Source organism: Ascaphus truei, chromosome 14 (genome assembly GCF_040206685.1).
Source record: "Ascaphus truei isolate aAscTru1 chromosome 14, aAscTru1.hap1, whole genome shotgun sequence".
Classification (NCBI taxonomy): Eukaryota; Metazoa; Chordata; class Amphibia; order Anura; family Ascaphidae; genus Ascaphus; species Ascaphus truei.
In genome coordinates, this window is record NC_134496.1 from 15,650,483 (window position 1) to 15,676,412 (window position 25,930).

Below are 25,930 nucleotides of genomic sequence, written 5' to 3' on the forward strand. Positions count from 1 at the left end.
TACCCCATATAACCTCTCCCTATAACTCCTCCTATTACCCCATATAACCGCTCCCTATAACTCCTCCTATTACCCCATATAACCGCTCCCTATAACTCCTCCTATTACCCCATATAACCTCTCCCTATAACTCCTCCTATTACCCCATATAACCTCTCCCTATAACTCCTCCTATTACCCCATATAACCACTCCCTATAACTCCTATTACCCCATATAACACCTCCCTATAACTCCTCCTATTATTAGTTGTAGAGGTCTCACACTGTCCCCCGGCATTTAATTTAAATGCCTTGGAGAAGCGCGTGGGGCCTCTGCTACCGCCGTGCCCCCCAGTTTGCGCACCCCTGGGTTAAAGGGTCAGTCCCACGTAGGGACACAGTGACCTAATGACAGTGATGCATAGAAGGGATGGCACAGACCCCTTAGTGAGGAAAGCTCATACAGCACAATATTTAATACTTCATTGACTTTGTGAGTAATAATACTTGGGGTCCAAGTGAAGCCGGTCCGGATCAGGTGAACATAATTCAGAGTCGTCATTCCAGGCACAACGCACCTGACGATGAGGGAATCTAGGACAGAAAGAAATCCATTACAGGCCGGGCTGATATTCAGCCGGTTCTCACCATCTCACCAGAACCGCTGGTTAAAATGCTCACCGGATCTAAGAAACCCAATGCAGAATGTGCTCTGTCTGCTGTGCATTGGACAGCGCCGGGCTAGGGATTGTGGGACGCAGGCGCGCCGTGCGGAAGATCAGAGCGGCTGCACGCTCAGGGAGAGCACGAGGTGAGAGAGGAGAGGGAGGAGGATATGAAGGGGAAGGGGAGCAAGAGGGAGAGAGGCAGGGGGAGGAGAGGAGGAGGGGAGGGGGCGAGGGGAGACATGGAGGGGAAAGAGAGCAGGAGGAGGAGAGGGAGAAGAGGGAGAGAAGGAGATATTGGGAGACATGGAGGGGAATGAGAGCAGGAGGGAGAGAGGGAGGAGAAGAGGAGAGGCGAGAGGGGGAGGCGTCGAGGGGAAGGAGGGCAGGACGGGTAGAGGTTGGAGAAGGAGGAGGATGAGAGGAAGAAGAGGGAGAGGGGAGACAAATGGGAAGGATAGAGGGGGGAGACGGAGAGAGGGGGAGAGGCAGGGAAAGGATAGGAGAAGAGAGAGCGAGGGGGAAACAGAGGGGAAGGAGAGGGTGGAGAGGCAAAGGAGAGGTGGGGATAGGAGGGGGGAATGGAGATAGGGAAAAGAGAGAGAGAGTGGAAGGGAGAGAAAGAGAGTGAGGGGAGGAGTGTGTGAGAATTTATGATACACTGATATAGAAAATGCTGCACTCTATAATGATACTGATTATCTATTAGCTGATAACAAATATGCCACGCTGTATAATTATGCTGAGTATCTATAGAAAAAAAAGAGAGACAATAAATCCTTTGAGTGATGCACTCGTTAGTATCTATTCGCTGATAATGAGCACATTGCACTTGGCGTGGCACTGAGTATTTTTCACACCACTACGCCACGCACTATGCCACGCACTGCGCCACGCACTATCCCACGCACTGCGCCACGCACTGCGCCACGCACTGCGCCACGCACTACGCCACGCACTGCGCCACGCACTGCGCCACGCACTGCGCCACGCACTACGCCACGCACTGCGCCACGCACTACGCCACGCACTACGCCACGCACTACGCCACGCACTACCCCACGCACTACCCCACGCACTGCGCCACGCACTGCGTCACGCACTGCGCCACGCACTGCGCCACGCACTACCCCACGCACTGCGCCACGCACTGCGCCACGCACTGCGCCACGCACTGCGCCACGCACTACGCCACGCACTGCGCCACGCACTACGCCACGCACAGAGTTTAAACTGAGAGAACCTGTTGTTGGAATTTCACTTAGAGAAATGAGGAAGGTGCTCGTAATGGCGAATAAACACCATAAAAGGTCTGTAGTGAATTTAAACAATTTAAAGTGATATACATTTATTTAACCAAACAAAATGCAGCTCTATAACCCAAATATAGGATAGTTTCCAAATCCTTTACCAACTCTACAGTGAAAGTGTGGGGAGCGCAAAGAATACAAATGTCTGTAACTGAAGAGAATGAAACGTGGAAGCGAAAAGAAAGTATCAAACTAAGAAATGATACCACACGGTATATGTGGGTGCCACGGGGATTTCCATCAGATGTTTATCTCTACGCCCGGCTCAGACACGAATCCACAATGCCCCAGATAAAAAACACATTGGAAGTTTATACTAAATTTTGGAGTTCCGAAGATCTCACCGCCGCCGACCCACACGGCGTCCCTCGTGGCCAGCGTCGACACGAAGCGTAACGTCACTGCCGGTACACCGCTCCGGGACTGGGAATTCTTGTAGTGGCGTCCACACAGAGCAGCACAGGGTAACCGCAGTCTCGGACCCACACAACGCATTTCGCTGTAAAAGCTTCATCAGGAGTGTCACAGCATTCTCGGACCCACACTCAACGCGTTTCGCAAGATTAGCTTCATCATGATGATGTACCGGCAGTGATGTCATGCTTCGAGTCGACGCTGGTCACGAGGGACCCTGTGCGGGTCGGCGGCGGTGAGATCTTCAGAACTCCGAAATGGAGTATAAACTTCCAATGCGTTTTTTATCTGGGGCATTGTGGATTCGTGTCTGAGCCGGACGTACAGATAAACATCTGATGAATCCCCGTGGCAGCCACATATACCGTGTGTTAGGTTTTAGTATCATTTCTTATTTTGATACTTTCTTATATCACTTCCCCTTTTCATTCTTTTGAATTACAGACATTTCTATTCTTTGCGCTCCCCTCAATTTCACTGTATTAGATGGAATATCACCCCTGATTATAAACCATAGCTCCCTTCTGTCTGTGTCACCCTGCGGGGGGTGGGACAGACTCATCGCTCCCTTCTGTCTGTGTCACCCTGCGGGGGGTGGGACAGACTCATAGCTCCCTTCTGTCTGTGTCACCCTGCGGGGGGAGGGACAGACTAATAGCTCCCTTCTGTCTGTGTCACTGTATCACCCTGCGGGGGGAGGGACAGACTCATAGCTCCCTTCTGTCTGTGTCAATGTGTCACCCTGTGGGGGGGAGGGACAGACTCATAGCTCCCTTCTGTCTGTGTCACTGTATCACCCTGCGGGGGGAGGGACAGACTCATAGCTCCCTTCTGTCTGTGTCACCCTGCGGGGGGAGGGACAGACTCATAGCTCCCTTCTGTCTGTGTCACCCTGCGGGGGGAGGGACAGACTCATAGCTCCCTTCTGTCTGTGTCACTGTGTCACCCTGCGGGGGGAGGGACAGACTCATAGCTCCCTTCTGTCTGTGTCACTGTGTCACCCTGCGGGGGGAGGGACAGACTCATAGCTCCCTTCTGTCTGTGTCACGGTGTCACTCTGCGGGGGGAGGGGGAGGCTCATAGCTCCCTTCTGCCTGTGTCACTGTGTCACTCTGGGGGGGAGGGACAGACTCAATGTTGTGTTTGTGACATTGTCTCACTCACCCATGACACTGGTCTTGCTCCTGTATATAATCATCACCAGAGTCCCTGTGATATACGACACTGATGGACTTCTTACCATTGATATCGCTCTTATTCTGAGGGAGGGGACAGATACAATCATTACCCTGATGCCTATGCTAGCAATACCGCAGCGACATCTGGATCAAGCGCAGACAGTCATTGGGAGTGACATCCTACTGAAGTCTAATTGAAACTACCCTCCACCGAGCAAGACCGTATCAAAACGAGCGAGACCGGATCCAAGCGAGCGAGACCGTATCCCAACGAGCGAGACCGTATCCCAACGAGCGAGACCGGTTCCCAGTGAGCGAGACCGGATCCCAGCGATCAAGGCCGTATCCCAACGATCGAGACCATATCCCAACGAGCGAGACCGTATCTCAACGAGCGAGACCGTATCCCAACGAGCGAGACCGTATCCCAACGAGCGAGACTGTATCCCAACGAGCGAGACCGTATCCCAACGAGCGAGACCGTATCCCAACGAGCGAGACCGGATCCCAGCGAGCGAGACCGGTTCCCAGCGATCAAGGCCGTATCCCAACGATCGAGACCGTATCCCAACGAGCGAGACCGTATCCCAACGAGCGAGACCGTATCCCGAGACCGTATCCCAACGAGCGAGACCGTATCCCAACGAGCGAGACCGTATCCCAATGAGTGCACTTCCTGCCTAGAATAAATCATTACATCATGAGGTCTCATAGTTAATGTGAGGTGGAGCACGCCCAGTGGACACGAGAAAATACTCTTCTTAGGCTGAGTCCCCGCTGGCGCTGACCGCACTCATGCTTGAAAGCGGTGACGTCACCAACTCTCTAAGCATGAGCGCCGGGTGTCCTGTCTATTACACAAGCGGGAGCGGGGGAGGGGGGGCATTGGGGGTTTGTTGAGCTCGCTTCAAAGTCACTTTTTTTTGTCTCCTCGAGCGCCAAGCTTGGGAGAGCGGGCGTACTTGCGCATGAGCGCGCGCACAGCGCGTGAGCGGGGACATCTACATAACGAGTACAAGAAGTAAAAGCGGCAAGCGCCGAACGCACAGCACGCTCAGCACTAGCGGGGACGCAGCCTTATGTAAAAGAGTAGTGCGTTCCAGCACCTGCACACAGGAAGCAGTGGGGAAAATATGGGGGTGGGGGGGGGGTAAATCAGAGATCATATAGGGTCACCGGCTGTACAATGAGATTTCCTTGAATCTAGTACCATTAAACCCAAGAGCACACTCACACTCACCTTCACAGGCCATTCAAAGAGGAAGGGTCGTCTGTTAACCCTTTCCTGAATGTCCCGGAGCTCTGCCAGATATTCTGCTATCCGCTCCTTCTCCATTTCCCTTGGGGAGAAGATACGAGAGGTCAACTCCGACCTGGTGCGCGTTCAGCAGACGCTGCGAGCCGGTGCACGTTCAGGAGACGCTGCGACCCGGTGCGCGTTCAGGAGACGCTGCGAGCCGGTGCGCGTTTAGGAGACGCTGCGAGCCGGTGCGCGTTCAGGAGACGCAGCGAGCCGGTGCGCGTTCAGGAGACGCTGCGACCCGGTGCGCGTTCAGGAGAAAGCACTATATATACATCATTATATACAATCTAATGTCTGTGTATACTGTACAGCCTTTTATGTTCAGTTATATGCAATATAATCTCTGTATATACAGCCTGGTCACTTTATATACAATCTCTCTTCCTGAAATCCCTTTCCTGGCTTCCGATCAAATCCCGCATCTCACACTCAATTCTCCTCCTCACTTTTAAAGCTTTACATTCTTCTGCCCCTCCTTACATCTCAGCCCTAATTTCTCGCTATGCACCATCCCGACTCTTGCGTTCTACTCAAGGATGTCTTCTCTCTACCCCCTTTGTATCTAAAGCCCCCTCCCGTGTTAAACCTTTCTGACTGACTGCCCCGCACCCATGGAATGCCCTTCCCCTCAATACCCGACTAGCACCCTCTCTTTCCACCTATCCACCTTAAGACACACCTGCTTAATGAAGCATATGAGTAGCTCCGTGGCTAATGATATACACCTGATACATAAAGCGTGGCCCCTTGCAGATGCATTTACCAGAACGCCCTCCTACTGTCTCTGTACGTTCCTCCTACTTACCAATTAGATTGTAAGCTCTTCGGAACAGGGACTCCTTTTCTTAAATGTCACTTTTATGTCTGAAGCACTTATTCCCATTATGTGTTATTTGTATTATTTGTTATTTATATGATTACCACGTGTATTACGGCTGTGAAGCGCTTTATAAATACATACATACATACATACCTACATATACAGCCCGGTCACCTTATATACAATGTAATTTGTGTGTATATCACTTTCACCTATACCTGAATTCCTGCAGCTTCCTCTGTATAGCACTAACCCCTCTTGATGTAGCAGGGAGACGCTGTCGCACCTGCCTTGTCACCCGCCTCTGCTTCACACATCTCTGCACCTCCCTTTGCTTCTCCTGTTTCAACAACTTCTCACTGTGTAAGACCTTGCTCCTAAAAGGAGGAGGAGGGGGGAGTCCGTGAAGGAAATTAAAAGTGAGGGGCCAGAGGGGGAAATAACAGATACTGTGAGAGAGAGATGTGTCCGCCCACTGACCCCATGCAGTAGGGTTGCCAGGTGTCCGGTATTGAACCGGACAGCCTGGTATTTGGTTACTCTGTCCGGTAAAAAATGAGAGATAATACCAGACATGTATGTGTGCGGGTGGGTTGGGGGGAGGGGCATGTATGTGTCCAGTATTACCTCTCAAGCCCTAAAGTTCTCCTCACTAGAACATTTAAAAACTTTAACCCACAACAGTTTCTGGATGACCTTACCAACTGCCCATGGCACAGAATCGATTTAATTCCCGACCCTGATTCTGCGCTCGACTATTTCCAATCCGAGTTCTTAAAACTCTGCGATACCCATGCTCCACTACGCAGAATAAGGGTACGGGGGGGCCCACCTTCCATGGGTTACAACTGACCTTATTGCACTCTACCAGCTCAGGGATGCCTTGTGGAAAAGCTACAAAGTAACTGGCACTACCAAGGATCTCAATCACTACAGATGCCTGCGGAACATGTGCACAAGGCAAACAAGGTATGCAAAAGCACAATATTACTCTGACAATCTCCACCAGAATACATCAAACCCAGCTAACTTCTGGAAGGTTATCAACAATATATTCCAACCTTCTAACCATCAACAACCAAGTAATATCACTAAGGGGGATATTACTCTGACAAACCCCACTGACATTGCAAATGCATTCAATGATTACTTTGTGGGGTGTGCTAACTTATTAGCCAAAACGCAGCCCAAACCACAAACCTGAATCTCATCCTGGGAGTACCCATATAGCCCCACCCCCTCCCAACACTGCCCACAATTTTCAATTTGGCCCAGTATCTGAAGAGGAGATTACACAAGCGCTCCTCAAACTAAAACTAAGCAGCCAATGCGGACCTGACTTACTACAATCTAGGTTCCTACGACTTGGTGCCCCAGCCATTGCCAAACCAATTGCTTCCATAGTCAACTCTATCCTGTCTGCAGGCCATATCCCTAAGACCTGGAAAACTGCCAGAGTTGTCCCAATCTTCAAAAGTGGGGACAAAAACACTGTCTCAAACTACAGGCCAATCTCACTTCTCCCAATTCTATCCAAAGTCATGGAAAAATGTGTCCACTCCAAATTAAGCGATTACTATACCAAGACAAATTTCCCTAGCCAATTCCAATCTGGCTTTCACCCCAAACACTCCACGGTTACTACCCTGCTAAAAGTTTGCAATGAAATCCAGTGTGGAATGGAACGGGGACAACTCACTGGTGCAATATTCCTAGATTTGGCAAAGGCTTTTGATAAAGTTGATCGTGCTATCCTGCTAAACAAACTCCAGAGCTCTGGAATAGGGAAGCATGCTTTAAACTGGTTTCAGTCCTACCTATCAGGTAGATCCCAACATGTGTCCATCTCAGGCTCTAACTCCAACCCCCTGGATATCACCTGTGGTGTCCCGCAAGGCTCTATTCTGGGGCCCCTACTCTTCTCAGTGTTCATTAATGATCTTCCCACAGCTTGTAAGGAAGCCTCAATACACATGTATGCAGATGACACAATCCTATATGCACACAGCCATAGCCTCTCTGACCTTCAACACATACTTCAGTCTGACTTTTTGATACTCGAAAACTGGATTTCCCAAAACAAACTGTTTTTAAACACTGACAAGACTGTTACAATGGTATTTGGGACCAAGACTAAATTTTTAAAACTTCCAGCGGCTGAGCTCCTGATTAGAACCAACACTAACACCACCCTAACCCCTGTCACTAGTTTTAAATACCTGGGCCTATGGTTTGACTCCCACTTAACATTCGGGATGCACATTGATACCCTGACAACCAAGACCTATGCCAATCTAGGGGTACTTTACAGGAACAAAGCCTCCCTAAGTCTCCTGGTCAGAAAGCGTATCGCACAGCAGATGCTAATGCCAATTATTGACTATGGAGACATAGTATATGGCTCGGCACCTCAAACCCACCTTAGCAAACTTGACACCCCCTACAATTCAATTTGTCGTTTTGTTCTCCAATGCAACTACAACACACATCACTGCGAAATGCTCAAAGAACTAGATTGGTCATCACTCGAGTCTAGGCGCAAAGTTCACCTTTCCTGTCTTGCCTTTAAATTCTTTATGGGCAAGCTACCCAGCTATCTTAACAAACTCCTCACCCCTACCACATGCAGCACTTATCACCTGAGATCAGACTCCAAAAGACTGTTCATGGTCCCAAGGCTCAACAAAGTATCCGGCCGTTCCTCTTCTTACCGTGCACCCCAAAACTGGAACAACCTACCAGAGACTCTCACATCCACCACCAGTTTAAATTCTTTCAAATCAAAGGCTGTCTCACATTTAATCTGGTCTGTAACTGTTTCATACGCCCATAATATATATTATCTCTAACTGTGCATGCAATGTCTTGTATATAATGTATTATTTGTCTTAACTCTGTGCCCAGGACATACTTGAAAACGAGAGGTAACTCTCAATGTATTACATCCTGGTAAAATATTTTATAAATAAATAAAATAAATAATTTATAAATAAATTAATATGTATGTGTGCAGGGACGACGACATGCATGTGTTCGGTATTATGTCTCCGGGCATGTATGTGTGCGGGGAGGGGGATATGTATGTGTCCGGTATTATGTCTCCGAGCAGGGATAGAGCAGGGCTGCTGCTGCTAGGGGCCTGGGCATGAGGATGAAGGGAGGGGGGATGAGAGAGGAAGAGGGGAGGGGGGTGAGAGGATAAGGGGAGAAAGAGAGGATGAGGAGGGGTGCAGTATTGCTCGCCATGGGCCTGTATGACTGCAGGTCAGTTATTTATAAAAGATCTGACCATTACGTAATTTGTTCTAAATTTCACTCCAAGCGTGCACCAATTTGCACCATTTCATATTCTATTTCCTAAAACAATCCTCGGAAGGGCGCTCCCTCCCAAGACCCCTCCCCAGATTTTTTACGAAACAGAATATAAATTGGTGCAAATTGGTGAATACTTAGAGTGAAATTTGGAAAAAATGACGTAACAGTCAGGTCATTTATAAATAACATTCTTCCTCACCAACGATTCACCATTGTGTCCAGTATTTTTGGACAAGCCACCTGGCAACCCTACATGCAGCCTGTTCCGGTCGCACTGTGACCCCATGCAGCCTGTTCCGGTCGCACTGTGACCCCATGCAGCCTGTTCCGGTCGCACTGTGACCCCATGCAGCCTGTTCCGGTCGCACTGTGACCCCATGCAGCCTGTTCCGGTCGCACTGTGACCCCATGCAGCCTGTTCCGGTCACACTGTGACCCCATGCAGCCTGTTCCGGTCACACTGTGACCCCATGCAGCCTGTTCCGGTCACACTGTGACCCCATGCAGCCTGTTCCGGTCACACTGTGACCCCATGCAGCCTGTTCCGGTCACACTGTGACCCCACGCAGCCTGTTCCTGTGACACTGTGACCCCATGCAGCCTGTTCCGGTCACACTGTGACCCCATGCAGCCTGTTCCGGTCACACTGTGACCCCATGCAGCCTGTTCCGGTCACACTGTGACCCCATGCAGCCTTAATTCTAAGATTGGAGATAGGAGAGAGGGGGCTTCCTTTTGGTCTATTGGGCCTGGTTCTTACGATGGATTTGGGTTTTTATTTACGATTGCACTTTTTCAGTGCACCACATGAGTTAAAATTTCACCAGGTTGGTGTTTATTAATTGACATCGTTATTGACAAAGCACAATATAGGTTGATTAATGTTTAGGGACCCCAAAAAAAGAGTATGAGGAAATTCTTATTTAAGGAAATAAAGCCATATTTATTTACACGTAAAACAGTGCTATTAGCTGGAGATCTCAATTGTGTCACATGCAATCAGGATCTGTCAGGGAAAGATGAAAAGTTATCATATGGTGCAGTTTTTTTTAAATCAAATGTGTAGAGATGCAAACCTTAAGCGTGGATATAAGGCTGTGTTTCCAGACATGCCTGGGCATACCTATAGTAGGGGGGAATACAGCAGTCGTATAGATAGAATTTATGCGACCAGTGCTGTTGAAATTGGTACAATTGGTTTAAAGCCAATAGCATATACTGGCCACTATTAACCCTAAATAAACCATACGTATAGGTAGAGGAGTTTGGAAATGAAACTCTAATCTGTTAGAGCAGGAATCCGTGAAGCGGCGATTTGAAACCTTTCTGATAAATAGGATTTCTACGTCATGTTTGTTTTCAAGCTACAGTATGCAGAATGGTTGGAAAATGTCAAATTAGATACAAAAATGTTCTTCAGAAAAGAAGCTACTGTAGGGTTAGTTTATCAAATGCACAGCAGAAGTATATTCAGCTGAGAAATAAACTTACAAGACTGAATTCAGAACTACAACTGGGGAGAGACGGTTTGGGACAGGAGATGGCAGAAATGAAGAGGAAATGCCAGGGGCCCAGTGTAACAGTTATACTAAACTGCAAGAGGCGAGCAATATTAGGACTAACCAGACTTCCTTTTCTCCAGACCCCTACGAGTCCTGTAAGGAGAGGAGAGAGAGGAAAATAATTCCAGGTCTGTTAAATGAGGAGGGCGTAGTGATGCAGACATATAGGGAGATATTAGATCTAGTCTCAAGATTCTACGGTGACTTATACATCAGAGGACCCTGCACTGAGTGAGATAGGGCAGTTTCTACATCAGTTAAGACTACCAACCGTTGATAAGGAGGAGAGAGAGACACTTATAAGGCTGCGTCCATAGTTTAGCAGTCAGGGCTCCTCCGCGCTCACGCTGAGTCTCGTCTGCGCAATCAGGAGCAATTGCATGAACTAGCAGACGAGCCAGCGTGCGCGATCGGGAGGTGTGGGGAGGCGGGGCACTGATGTCACTGGGCCAATAGCCCGCAAAGCGCCAGCGTCACAGCGCCGTTGACGTTGCTTCGCTCTGATTGGAGGTTTTCAGCCGACGGCGCGCTCATAAACAGGTTCTGCTGTCGGCTGAAAATCCCTGCGCCTCAGCACGCCTGCGGACGCTCGCGGGAGCCCCCTCTCACGACATCCTCATTGAGGATGACGGGGATCATCGCGGAGCGTCCGCACGGCTCAGCGCTGACTGTCCTTCCATGGACAGCCTAAGACCCATCAGTAACTCTGCGGTAGCAGATGCCATAGCATCTTTACAATTAACGAAAACTCCTGGATCAGATGGACTAACTGCTGAGTTTTATAAATGTTTCAAGGAGGTTTTAGCGCCGCTCCTAGCTCAGCTTTACAATTCCATGTTAGTTTCCCAAGAACTAGGAAGCTCCCAGCAGCAGGAATCCTTATTAGTATTATTATATAAAAAGGGTAGTATGCATGATTTAAAATAATTGGAGACCCATAGCGTTATTACAAGATTTTAGCTAAGATTCTGTTTATTAGGTTAAGTTGCGTGTCAGATACACTGATTAGTGAGTGACAGGGCTGTGCGGTGAAAGGGAGAAAGATATTGAATAACCTGTTATTGGTAAGAGAAATCTGAGTACAGCAGGACAGGCTCTTTGATAGGCTGTGTACTAAGTATAGATCAAAGCAAAGCCTTTGATAGAGTTAATCATACTTTTCTATTTTCTGTCCTAAAAAGCTGTGGGATTCCAAATAAGTTTATAATGTGGCTTAAGACTTTGTAGAATGGAGCATCAGGAATCCCAATAGTCAATGGGTGGTAAGGAGAGCGGTTTAATATAAAATCTGGCGTCAGACAAGGAGTCCTTTTAAGTCCCCAACTATTTGTTTTAGCAACAGATCCTTTTCTAAGACTTTTGGAGGGGAATATAAACATTAACAGCTTTTTGTTACCAGACCCGTCTCAAGAAAAAATAAAATGTCTTGCTTATGCAGACGATGTTAAAATATTTGTAACCAGCTCTGAGGAAGTGAAAGAAGTGAGAACTTTAATTGACAAATACAGAGCGGTGTCAAATTCAATGGTAAACCATGAGAAAGGTGTTTTCTGTTGGGTGGGGTCTCCTGACCCTGATTTCCAGTTAGCTGGTGGATTTTCTGAACCACAAAATGACATTAAGATTTTGGGCATCATTTTTTGGAAAGAGAACACGAGTGAGCAAAACTGGCAGCCGAAGCTGGACGTCTGTACATGGAAAGTCCAGAGGTGGAAGAGGTGAAACATGAGCTTTGAAAATAGAGTATGAGTCTTAAAGTCCTTTTTATTACCACTTTTTGAGTGCGTCGGTGTACTTTTCCCAAAAACGGATAGAATAATGTTACAGGTTAGCAATATCTTCTTTCAGTTATTTTGGGGTAATCGCCTTAATCCAATTAAAAGAAACATGGTTTACTTAGGAGTTGAACAAGGGGGTAAAAGCATGGTGAATGCCGACTTGTTTTTCAGTCTACAATTTCTATACCAGAATATAGTTTCCGTAGTTGGACACAAAGACGCTCTCTTGTGGCCACCAATGCTACAAACCAGGTTTTGGGCTCCAAGAGACTGATTCACGAGGGGGCCTGGTAAGAAGAAGAATAACTAAAAAGGTCTAATCCTCCAGTTTATATGAAGAAAGTTATTAAACAAATAAGAGGTTGGAATTTAACTGTGAAAGAGCTAATGGACACTCCCAGGAAAGTGTTATATAAAATGATCCTAGGTAAGGCTTTCTTAGCTCCAGTTGGGATTTTCCATTGTCCACCAGTCAGAGCTCAGGAAGCACTGGGAATTTTTAGGGAGAAGCGAATCCCTTGGAAAATGAGAGAAGTTTTGTGGTTGACCAGTCATGGGAAGACCTATGTCAGGACAAACGTAAAACACCAGAAGGACAGGAACAGGGACTGTCCGAGGGAGAAGTGTGTTGGCCAACTGGAGACCGTAGAGCACCTTATAGAGGATGGTAGCTTCTCACAGGCAGTTTGAGAGCAAGTCGCACCGAGACTAGGAATAAAACATTTGCATACACAGACATGTGCAGAGATAGTATTTGGATTTGCTTCTAAATATCTGAGCGTTAACGCCAGCACCCTGAGAGTGATCAATGCCACCATACAGTATTGTATCACCTTTGGACATCATGAGTTTTAGTGTCAGTAAAAAAAGAAAGACATTTCTGAGATGGAAACCCTACAGATGATGTTTACTCAGATCAGAGGGCAAAAACAGAGAGAGAAAGGCCGAAAAGAACAGAAACAGTGGGGAAAACTGGGAAAAATGTTAATATTTGAAAAAATTGTATTGAATTTGTGTATATTTTTTCTCCCCATGTAAATATGTATACCGGTATTTCATTTTTGCACAAAGTATGTTTTTATATTGTATACATGTTGCCTGTATTTTAACAATAAAATTGCATGGCAGAATGGAGGTGCAGTGACAGAGCTGTGTGTGGGGTCAATACAGGAATAGCAGAGTGGAATGCAGGGCAGGATGGAGGTGCAGTGACAGAGCTGTGTGTGTGGGGTCAGTACAGGAATAGCAGAGTGGGCTGCAGGGCAGGATGGAGGCGCAGTGACAGCTGTGTGTGTGTGTTCAGTACAGGAATAGCAGAGTGGGCTGCAGGGCAGGATAGAGGTGCAGTGACAGAGCTGTGTGTGTGTGTGTTCAGTACAGGAATAGCAGAGTAGGCTGCAGGGCAGGATGGAGGTGCAGTGACAGAGCTGTGTGTGGGGTCAATACAGGAATAGCAGAGTGGAATGCAGGGCAGGATGGAGGTGCAGTGACAGAGCTGTGTGTGTGGTCAGTACAGGAATAGCAGAGTGGACTGCAGGGCAGGATGGAGGTGCAGTTACAGAGCTGTGTGTGTGGGGTTAGTACAGGAATAGCAGAGTGGACTGCAGGGCAGGATGGAGGTGCAGTTACAGAGCTGTGTGTGTGGGGTTAGTACAGGAATAGCAGAGAGGGCTGCAGGGCAGGATGGAGGTGCAGTGACAGAGCTGTGTGTGTGGGGTTAGTACAGGAATAGCAGAGAGGGCTGCAGGGCAGGATGGAGGTGCAGTGACAGAGCTGTGTGTGTGTGGGGGGGTCAGTACAGGAATATTAGAGTGGGCTGCAGGGCAGGATGGAGGTGCAGTGACAGAGCTGTGTGTGTGGGGTCAGTACAGGAATAGCAGGGTGGGCTGCAGGGCAGGATGGAGGTGCAGTGACAGAGCTGTGTGTGGGAATCAGTACAGGAATCGCAGAGCGAGGGAGAGACAGCGGAGAGCAGAGCGATGGAGAGAAAGCGGAGCGCAGAGCACAGCGGAGCGCGGGAGAGACAGTGGAGTGCAGAGGCGGGGAAGACAGTGGAGTGCAGAGGGGGGGAAGACGGCGGAGCACAGAGTAGGGGGAGAGAGCGGAGCAGAGAGCGGGGGGAGACAGCAGAGTGCAGAGCGGGGGGAGACAGCGGAGCGGGGGGAGACAGCGGAGTGCAGAGCGGGGGGAGACAGCAGAGCACAGAGCGGGGGGAGACAGCAGAGCACAGAGCGGGGGGAGACAGCAGAGCGGGGGGAGACAGCGGAGTGCAGAGCAGGGGGAGACAGCAGAGCACAGAGCGGGGGAAGACAGCAGAGCACAGAGCGGGAGAAGACAGCAGAGCACAGTGCGGGGGAAGACAGCAGAGCACAGTGCGGGGGAAGACAGCAGAGCACAGAGCGGGGGAAGACAGCAGAGTGGGGGAGACAGCGGAGCACAAAGCGAGGGAAGACAGCGGAGCACAGTGCGAGGGAAGACAGCAGAGCGCAGAGCAGGGGGAGACAGCAGAGCGCAGAGCAGGGGGAGACAGCAGAGCGGGGGGAGACAGCAGAGCGCAGAGTGGGGGGAGACAGCAAAGCACAGAGCGGGGGGTGACAGCGGAGCACAGAGCGATGGGAGGCAGTGGAGCGCGGGAGAGACAGCGGAGTGCAGAGTGGGGGAAGATGGCAGAGCGCAGAGCGAGAGGAAGGCGGTGGAGCGCAGAGCGAGGGGGAGGCGATGGAGCGCAGAGAATAGATGATGTAGCAGAGCAGGGTTGTACCTGATGGCTTCCTGGCGTATCTGAGAGGCCTTGTTAGTGGGTGGGGCGGGAAGCCTGGAGCAGCCCCTGGTCTCTAGCCTTCTCTGCTTTTCCAGCATCCTCTGCTTCTCCTCTGCCTCCCTCCAAGTGTTACACATCCTGTGGCGGTCTGTGTTAGTGGTGTGTAAGTGGAAAGGCTCACAGACCGTCACCGTCCCTGTTCATGGATAGAAGAGTTATAGCGCCGGCAGCGGCAGTGCCAGCCTCCCCCCCTCCCCCCACACACACACAAACACTACTACACCATGACATGTATACACAGCCCAGGTACAGCGTCAGGCAGTTAACCGCTATACCACTCCTCTACCCAGACTGACACCTTAGCCATCACACCACGCTTCCACCTAGACTGACAACTTTACCAATACACCACACTTCCACCCAGACCAAAACTATAACCTCTCTACCTCCAATCCGCCTCTCCAGCTTCTCTTGGAACCTCCTTTGGAGTCTCTCAAAGTTAGGAATCTTTCTGTTAATGGTCGGCCTAAACCTCGGCTCAGCCTCCTCCAGCCTCTTTGGCTTCCCCTCTCCCCACCATTGGGCCGATCTGTGGCCCCTGCAAGTCACAGCTCTTTCTGGGGCAGACGTTGGCCTTGAGTTTCCCTTCCTCCTCCGTCTCTGGTTCTCAGATTCCCAAACTCTCCGAGAGGGAGGCACAGACTGAGTCTTGTGGGGTCTCTCCAACCTCAATGTTCTTCTCCCCCATGGCGTCACAGATCCTGAAAGCCAAATCTTCCACTGGTCTAGTCTCTTGCTCATCTCCTCTCCATGGTCTTTCATTACGGCACAGTAGTCCTGGATGGTGGACTTTGGTGGATCTCCATGGCCTTGATTCTTTCCCAGGTAACGTTTCCCTTTGTCCTCTCCAGCACTCCTCCTCTTCCTCACCTCTTCATTAAAGAGGAAGGTATTCAAGGGAATCATCCTGGGCTCCATCTTCTGTGCCATCTTCTTGATACCTCCATGCCACATGTCTTGATGCACGTGGTCCATGGGTTCCATGGGGAATACACTGTGGAACCACGAGAAGTAGTTGGAGGTTGTGTCCTCCTGATCCAGATTATCTTCTACTTCCATCTGGTGAGAGGCCATGGCATCTGGAGACCGTGGGACATCATCATGCCAGCTCCTGTGCCGAAGAAACCGCATGATATGGGTCAGGGGAAAGGTAACCAGGTACGTGATAAGAGGGCGTCTCACGCACAGAATGTATAATATAAGGTAATAGGGTTGGTGACATATTTCTAGTGCCAGCCTTCCACACACCCACACTACTACACCATGACATGTATACCAAGCACAGGTACAGCACGGGCAGCGGCAGTGCCAGCCTCCCCCTCATACACACACAACAACACCATGAAATGTATACACAGCACAGGTACAGCGTGGGCAGCGGCAGTGCCAGCCTCCCCCCCCCCCCCCACACACACACTACTACACCATGACATGTATACACAGCACAGGTACAGCACGGGCAGCGGCAGTGCCAGCCTCCCCCTCATACACACACAACAACACCATGAAATGTATACACAGCACAGGTACAGCGTGGGCAGCGGCAGTGCCAGCCTCCCCCCCCCCCCCCACACACACACTACTACACCATGACATGTATACACAGCACAGGTACAGCGTGGGCAGCGGGAGTGCCAGCCTCTCCCTCACACACACTAATACACCATGAAATGTATACACAGCACAGGTACAGCGGCAGTGCCAGTCTCCCCCTCATACACACACAACTACACCATGACTTGTATACACAGCACAGGTACAGCGTGGGCAGCGGCAGTGCCAGCCTCCCCCTCATACACACACTACTACACCATGACATGTATACACAGCACAGGTACTGTACAGCGTGGGCAGCGGCAGTGCCAGCCTCCCCCTCACACACAGGAAGGGGAGGAGCTGTGAGCCAAGATGGCGGCAGACCCTGGAGGAGGGAGAGGAGTGGGAACCAGGTCTCAAGCTAATCTGAATGCGGATAAGAAAGTTTCACTGGAAGCTAAAGTGCAGAAATGTTTGCAAAAGAAAGAGTCAGAAAATATGGAAAAAGAGATGAATGAATATGTTGGGCAGAAAGAATCTGAGATGGAGAATACTGAAAGTCCGGCTCAGAACCAGACGGGTAAGAGAACTGCAGCTAAAACAGCTCAAGGTCTAATGAAGCCAAGAGTAAAAGGCAGGCAGAGCATGAGAAAAGGAGACTTGGGGTCACAGAAATTGTTATCCCACAAATTAGCAAGGACATACACACAAATGCACAGGCAAATACAGCTACACCTGAGACAGAGACCCTGCAAGCAACTGCACCTGACGCAGTGACCCCGCAAACAACTGTACCTGACGCAGTAACCCCGCAAACAACTGTACCTGACGCAGTGACCCTGCATATAGCTGCACCGGAGATAGAGAAACTGCATACAACTGTACCTGATACAGAGACACTACAAGCAGCTGAATGTTGCAGACAGGTGCAGGAATTAGCAGCCACACCCAAGTCAGACACACAGCAAACAGCCCAGGCTGAGAGCCTGAATGATGCTGGCAATACACCTGAGACAGAGCAGCAAACAGCCCAGGCACAGGAAGAAGTGTCTGAAATAGAAATGGCTGAAGCAGTGGAGAACGCTGAAGCAGTAGAGGCTTTTGAGGTGCAAGAAATGGAGATTCCTAAAGTGGGAGAGAAATCCATACAGCCTGCAGCAGCATCAAAGCCCTTAGCAGAAACAGGAGCGGCAAAAGCAAAGTCCTTAGCTGAAGCAGGAACGGCAGCAAAACCAACAGGAGCGGCTGAGCCAGCTCACCCACAGCAGTCAGCATGGAGTACAAGACGCCCAGGTACATCTTATATTTCATTTGATGATGCAAGAAAGCGCAGGAACGTTGTCAGACTGCATTATTGGGGGGATATGGCTCCTATACCGGACAGATTTGTTGTAGGAAAAGACTTGATCAAAGTTTCTCTTGGCTTCCAACCCAGTGAGGTGTATGCTTTGTTACATGCTCCTAATAGCAGGAACTACGAAGTCAGCTTTAAGACACCAGAAGGGCTAGAAAAATTCTGGTTTCGTTATAGAGAAGTGAAGGATAATCCAGAATGGGAATTCTTTAAAGTTATCCAGGTATCTCGCCCTGTGACCGTGGAAGTGAATATTATCTTTGATATTGAGACTGTAGCGGTTGAAGATATATGTTTTTGGCTGCAAAGACAGTGCGATATTCAGTCTGGTCCAGTGAAAAGTATGGATGCTGAAGGTTTCTGGAATGGGGGCTACAAGTTTAAAGTTAAGCTCAGATACACACACAATGTGGCATGTCACCTCCCAAACGCCATATATTGGAAGGGATCGCGGGCGATGTTTTTATTGGGGACAGCCTAAAAAATGTTTTAAATGTGATTCCCCCAGGCACTTAAGCTCAGCATGTGACAAAATCAGGTGCACTTTATGTGGTTCTATTGGTCATCACAGCTCTGAGTGTGACAAGGACATTGTCTTCAACCTGTGCTATAAATGTGGTCATTCCTTTAAAGATTGCCCAGAAGCCGAGCACAACCATTATACGCAGAATGAAATGTCTCGTGTACAGAATACAGCATCTCCTTGTGATAAAGAGAATACCACAGAGTCATCAGAAAGTCTTCAACTTGCACCTGTAGAAGAGGTTTTAAAATCTCTGGGTCTGACATATACACTTCCAGCCCAAAGGGGGTCAGACGGAGAACACAGGAGCGATCTGAGCAAAGATGGTGACGAACCCTGCAAAGATGGCGGCAAACCCTGCAAAGATGGCGGCAAACCCTGCAAGGATGGCGGCGAACCCTGCAAGGATGGCGGCGAACCCTGTAAGGATGGCAGCGAACCCTGCAAAGATGGCAGCGAACCCTGCAAAGATGGCGACGAACCCTGCAAAGATGGCAGCGAACCCTGCAAAGATGGCAGCGAACCCTGCAAAGATGGCGACGAACCCTGCAAAGATGGCGACGAACCACGCAAAGATGGCGACGAACCCTGCAAAGATGGTGGCGAATCCCGCAAGGATGGTAATAATGAATGGGAAACAATAACAAGTAAAAACAGGACTGCCCAAATCAGCTCAGCTAGAAAGAAAACTACAGAAACTGTCCAAGAGGAGATCTCGCTGCATAATACCTATGAGGTATTGGAGGAAAAGAGTTGGGGTGAAAAGATGGATGACGCAGACCCCGATATGTCGGACAGTCAGACCTCGCAGCAGTCTGGATCTATTCAGGACATTGAGATGGCCGGGCCATCAAATAAGAGAAATCTGCCATCTGAGAGTAGCCCCGGGAAAAAGAAAATGGTCAAAAAGAAAAATGGTGCTAAAAAGAAAAAAAAAGGGTGGTGGTGATTCAGTAAATGTGCCAAAGTGCCCCTCTCCGCTGAAAGTGGCAACTAATTAATGTGAATAGTTTTAAGGGGAAAAGATACAGACTCAAGTCTTTTCTAGTCTAAAGGACATTAAGAATTAGATTTTCTTTTTGCAGGAAATTTGCCTGATTACTTTGATTTATTTATCTATCAGTAAAGTGTATATAGCAGGGGGAATCTGAGAGGTTGGAGAGAGGCGTTTAGATATCTTTGAAAAGGGAATCTCTGTAAGATAAATGTATTGTAAGTATTGTGTGTATTTGTAAATATTTGTATTTTGTATTTAAAATAAAAAAGATCCCCCTCACACACACTACTACACCATGTATACACAGCACAGGTACAGCGCTGGCAGCGGCAGTGCCAGCCTCCCCTCACACACACACTACTACACCATGCCATGTATACACAGCACAGGTACAGCGCGGGCAGCGGCAGTGCCAGCCTCCCCCTCCCACACTACTACACCATGACATGTATACACAGCACAGGTACAGCGCGGGCAGCGGCAGTGCCAGCCTCCCCCTCACACACTACTACACCATGTATACACAGCACAGGTACAGCGCGGGCAGCGGCAGTGCCAGCCTCCCCCTCACACACTACTACACCATGACATGTATACACAGCACAGGTACAGCGCGGGCAGCGGCAGTGCCAGCCTCCCCCTCACACACACACTACTACACCATGCCATGTATACACAGCACAGGTACAGCGCGGGCAGCGGCAGTGCCAGCCTCCCCCTCCCACACTACTACACCATGACATGTATACACAGCACAGGTACAGCGCGGGCAGCGGCAGTGCCAGCCTCCCCCTCACACACTACTACACCATGACATGTATACACAGCACAGGTACAGCGCTGGCAGCGGGAGTGCCAGCCTCTCCCTCACACACTACTACACCATGACATGTATACACAGCACAGGTACAGCGCAGGCAGCGACAGTGCCAGCCTCCCCCTCACACACACTCCTACACCATGACCTGTATACACAGCACAGGTACAGCGCGGGCAGCGGCAATGCCAGCCTCCCCCTCACACACTACTACACCATGCCATGTATACACAGCACAGGTACAGCGCGGGCAGCGGCAATGCCAGCCTCCCCTCACACACTACTACACCATGACATGTATACACAGCACAGGTACAGCGCGGGCAGCGGCAGTGCCAGCCTCCCCCTCACACACACACTACTACACCATGCCATGTATACACAGCACAGGTACAGCGCGGGCAGCGGCAGTGCCAGCCTCCCCCTCACACACTACTACACCATGACATGTATACACAGCACAGGTACAGCGCAGGCAGCGACAGTGCCAGCCTCCCCCTCACACACACTACTACACCATGACATGTATACACAGCACAGGTACAGCGCGGGCAGCGGCAATGCCAGCCTCCCCCTCACACACTACTACACCATGCCATGTATACACAGCACAGGTACAGAGCGGGCAGCGCCAGCCTCCCCTCACACACACTACTACACCATGACATGTATACACAGCACAGGTACAGAGCGGGCAGCGCCAGCCTCTCCCACACACACTACTACACCATGACATGTATACACAGCACAGGTACAGCGCGGGCAGCGGGAGTGCCAGCCTCTCCCTCACACACTACTACACCATGCCATGTATACACAGCACAGGTACAGCGCAGGCAGCGGCAGTGCCAGCCTCCCCTCACACACTACTACACCATGACATGTATACACAGCACAGGTACAGCACGGGCAGCGGCTGTGCCAGCCTCTCCCACACACACTACTACAGCATGCCATGTATACACAGCACAGGTACAGCGCAGGCAGCGACAGTGCCAGCCTCTCCCACACACACTACTACACCATGCCATGTATACACAGCACAGGTACAGCGCAGGCAGCGACAGTGCCAGCCTCCCCCACACACACTACTACACCATGCCATGTATACACAGCACAGGTACAGCGCAGGCAGTGGCAGTGCCAGCCTCCCCCACACACACTACTACAGCATGACATATAAACACAGCAAAGGTACAGAGCGGGCAGCGACAGTGCCAGCCTCCCCCACACACACTACTAATCATGTTTTTACCTGTACAGAAGTTCTGTATTTTGATGGGCGAGGTTTATTTTGAGTCCACAGGGATTAACAGAAGATGCCCTTCTAACCTGCACCTCCATCTGGGATAAAATCCATAATATGGACAAATTAATGGACTTTAACCCATTAAACACATCACTGTCATTAGGTCACTTTGCTCCTACTTGGGACTGTCCCTTTAACCCAGTAAACACGTCACTGTCATTAGGTCACTTTGCTCCTACGTGGGACTGTCCCTTTAACCCATTAAACACGTCCCCGTCATTAGGTCACTTTGCTCCTACGTGGGACTGAACCTTTAACCCATTAAACATGTCCCCGTCATTAGGTCACTTTGCCCCTACGTGGGACTGACCCTTAAAGTTACCTTTTGGAGGTTAGCAATATAGTCATGTGGAGCCCCCTCTTCTGCCCTCGGTATGTTCTCCGTCATCTTTTGGTTTTCCATTGATTAATTGGAGAATCGGGGGAAAGTTATGGGCTGGTTAGGAACCCTACATGCCTTGTTATTAGGGGGTACTGTGTACTGTATGCTATGGTTGTGGTTCCACACAATAGTTCTAACTGAGATTCTGGAACTGTGACCTCACAGAGTGGGGAAGAGCGAGGGAGGATATCATATCTCTGTACCCCCATTGTACCACGCAGTGGCATATGTTGGCACTTCACAAATAAACAATAATAATAGAGAGTGAAGAAAGATGGGGAGAGAGCGGGAAAAGAGATGAGGGCAGAGGGATGATGAACGTCTGTGGACAGACTCATAGCTCCCTTCTGTCTGTGTCACTGTCACCCTGCGGGGGAGGGACAGACTCATAGCTCCCTTCTGTCTGTGTCACTGTGTCACCCTGCGGGGGGAGGGACAGACTCATAGCTCCCTTCTGTCTGTGTCACTGTCACCCTGCGGGGGAGGGACAGACTCATAGCTCCCTTCTGTCTGTGTCACTGTCACCCTGCGGGGGAGGGACAGACTCATAGCTCCCTTCTGTCTGTGTCACTGTCACCCTGCGGGGGGAGGGACAGGCTCATAGCTCCCTTCTGTCTGTGTCACTGTGTCACCCTGCGGGGGAGGGACAGACTCATAGCTCCCTTCTGTCTGTGTCACTGTGTCACCCTAAGGGGGAAGGGACAGACTCATAGCTCCCTTCTGTCTGTGTCACTGTGTCACCCTGTGGGGGGAGGGACAGACTCATAGCTCCCTTCTGTCTGTGTCACTGTGTCACCCTGCAGAGGGGGGGGGGGGGGAGGGATAGACTCATAGCTCCCTTCTGTCTGTGTCACTGTGTCACCCTGTGGGGAGAGGGACAGACTCATAGCTCCCTTCTGTCTGTGTCACTGTGTCACCCTGCGGGGGGGGGGGGGGGAGGGACAGACTCCTAGCTCCCTTCTGTCTGTGTCACTGTGTCACCCTGTGGGGGGAGGGACAGACTCATAGCTCCCTTCTGTCTGTGTCACTGTGTCACCCTGTGGGGGGAGGAATATTTATATATACTGACTGAACAAGCTCTACGCGTTTCGTTGTACTTAGACAACTTCCTCAGGAGAAAGTTGTCTGAGGAAGTTGTCAAAGTACAACGAAACGCGTAGAGCTTGTTCTGTCAGTTTGCTGCAGCTGCCCACGGAGTGAAGACGCCCGAGTTGCTGTTGATCCATCGCTATCCGTCTTCTTTACTCCCTACCGGATGTCTTCACCCGTTGACCGGAAGTGACGTCAGACGCCATCCATCGGCGGCGAGACAGGAGGAGGACGGTACAGCAGTTTTACCACACGGGACCAGCACTCTACTGTCTCACGATACCTCTATGTGTACATAGATTATGTACTTATTGTAAGTACATTTCTAATCTTGTTTTATGTGTGATAAATACTGTCATTGCGATCTATACCATTGGTCCGTTTTTATCTTCCATGCACATTCTACCTCATCCGGATCTGAGCCTATGCCATCCGTATGATCTCTCTTCGAAGTTCCCTCTGATCTCGAATCTACCCTTCTGTTGAAGACCCATCTCCACCTATACTGACTGAGGCAGAAAACTGCCTTTTTATATCCTTCTTGCTGTAAGTAGGAATTTCTACAGAGCCAAGATATTCAATACATTCCATGATGTGTTAATATACTGCACTATTATTGTTTTATTTTTTATTTCTTGTTGTGTTCCCGAAATCATCGCTCCCTTCCCACCCCGGACCAAGACTGTTTCTGTAGGGAATCTTTGCATATTCCTTGGAAGGTTGAGAAGTATCTTTTTGGTTTCACATCATTTTTTCACAGTGTGTTTATATGTAACATTTTGTTTCACCACTTTTATATTATTGTGGGTGTTTCAGCGCCGATTCAAGTCACTTGGATTCACCTGTTTATAATATGGACAGAGGGTGAAGGAAACCTAAAACAATTCCACGAGTCCCTGAACTCATTCCATCCATCAATTAAACTCAAAATTGATTATTCTACACAACAGTAACACTGAAAGATGGCAAACTACACACATCTGTATACAAGAAACTTACAGACAGATGCAGTTACCTCCACAACGCCAGCTTCCATCCCACTCATACAAAACAAGATCTCATACACAGCCAGGCTATAAGATACCACCGCATATGCTCTGACACTGAAGACAGAAAAAGGCATCTCACAACCCTGACCGAATCGTTCAGACAGAAGGGATACAAACCAAAGACTATTGCGAGAATTATTACATCTGCATTAAAAGCCCCATAAGAACACCTGCTACAATACAGATAGAGAGAACCTACCACACGCATACCACTAGTGGCCACATACAACCCTACCCTAGAGGGAATACGAAAAATAATCAAAGATCTGCAACCCATGCTGGCAGAGGATGTGACATTAAAAGAAATATTCCCCAAACCTCCCATTCTTGCGTTCCGGCAACCCCCAAACAGAAATTAGTCAGCAGAAAACTTCATAACGAACTTAAAGACACTGATAATGGCACAAAACCGTGCAACAACAAACGCTGCAAACTCTGCAAACATATATGCCAAGATCCCCCCACCAGTCACAACCATGGAACCCTCAACGTTAAAGGATCATACAGCTGCACATCCCGGAATGTGGTTTATATGATTCAGTGCAACAAATGTGACCAAGGATGCTACATTGGGGAAACCAGACAAAAACTTCAAGGAAGAATGAATATGCACAGACACGCTATACTACACCATGAAGAAGGAAGACACTGCTCACCTGTGGGACATCATTTCCCACAGCCAGATCATTCCATAAATGATTTAAAAATCCTCAATGGAATGTTCAAACGCACCCAAGAACGGAAAACATTTGAGCTCAGAATGATAAGATTCTTTGACACCAAAACAAGTGGACTTAATGCAGACATGGGGTTTCTCACTCACTATCATAATTTGTTGTAATGTTCCTCCCTGTCATCCTATACCTTCCCCCCCCCCCTTCCCAGCATTCTCTCCCCCCTTTGTGCTGCTGTGGATGTACAGCCCACCCCCCCATCCCTAATTCTCACCTTCCTTATCTCTGTTTTAACCCCCTCCCAGTGCCTTCCCCACCTCCACCTCATATACATCTCTCTGGTCTACATTCTCCCTTTTTTTTTTTCCAATCCCTGTCTAAGTCACAGAAACCTTTGTATATCAGTATTGCCGACCTGAGGAAGAGAGGAGAACTCTCGAAACCTTGTGACATAAATTTTTAGTCCAAATAAAAAAGGTATCACCCAATACTGAAGAACTCATTTATTCTGAATATATATATATATATATATATATATATATATATATATATATATATATATATATATATGACTTTTTGAGACTCGAAAACTGGATTTCCCAAAACAAACTGTTTTTAAACACTGACAAGACTAAATTTTTAAAGCTTCCAGCGACTGAGCTCCAGATAAGAACCAACGCAAACACCACCCTAACCCCTGTCACTAGTTTTAAATACCTGGGTGTAGACGGACATTCACAGAGGTACACAATTGGAGGCTTTTATAAGGTGAAATTATAATAAGGCTTTATTGTGCCTTTTCCTTTTCATCAGGAAATCATCCAAACACGGGGGGGGGGGGGGACAAAGCTTCTATTCACTTGGGAGTATCTCTAGTGAAAATACCATGCAATTAATTAACAACTCCCTAAGTCAAGCATGTCTCGCAGCCCCAAAACATATAGCATGAAATAAGCAGATATAAGCAGTCTCTTAAGAATAAAAGTCTTATCTGTTTCTTGGAGGGAAAATCTTCTCATTTCCTGGTTCAGCTTCAGGTGTAGTAGTTTTCCCT

General features: G+C 49.0%; 1 protein-coding gene across 1 annotated transcript; it reads right to left on the minus strand.

Moving 5' to 3' along the window:
* Positions 1-449: 449 nt before the first annotated feature.
* Positions 450-21,762, minus strand: TSGA10IP (testis specific 10 interacting protein). The gene is made up of 7 exons (XM_075571187.1): positions 21,629-21,762; positions 15,533-16,257; positions 15,087-15,282; positions 5,889-6,047; positions 4,788-4,887; positions 3,534-3,628; positions 450-574 (listed from the first exon to the last, which is right to left on the minus strand). Exons 1-7 carry the CDS (start codon positions 21,715-21,717, stop codon positions 463-465), a joined length of 1,476 nt encoding a protein of 491 aa, XP_075427302.1. The 5' UTR covers positions 21,718-21,762; the 3' UTR covers positions 450-462.
* Between the last annotated feature and the right edge of the window lie 4,168 nt (positions 21,763-25,930).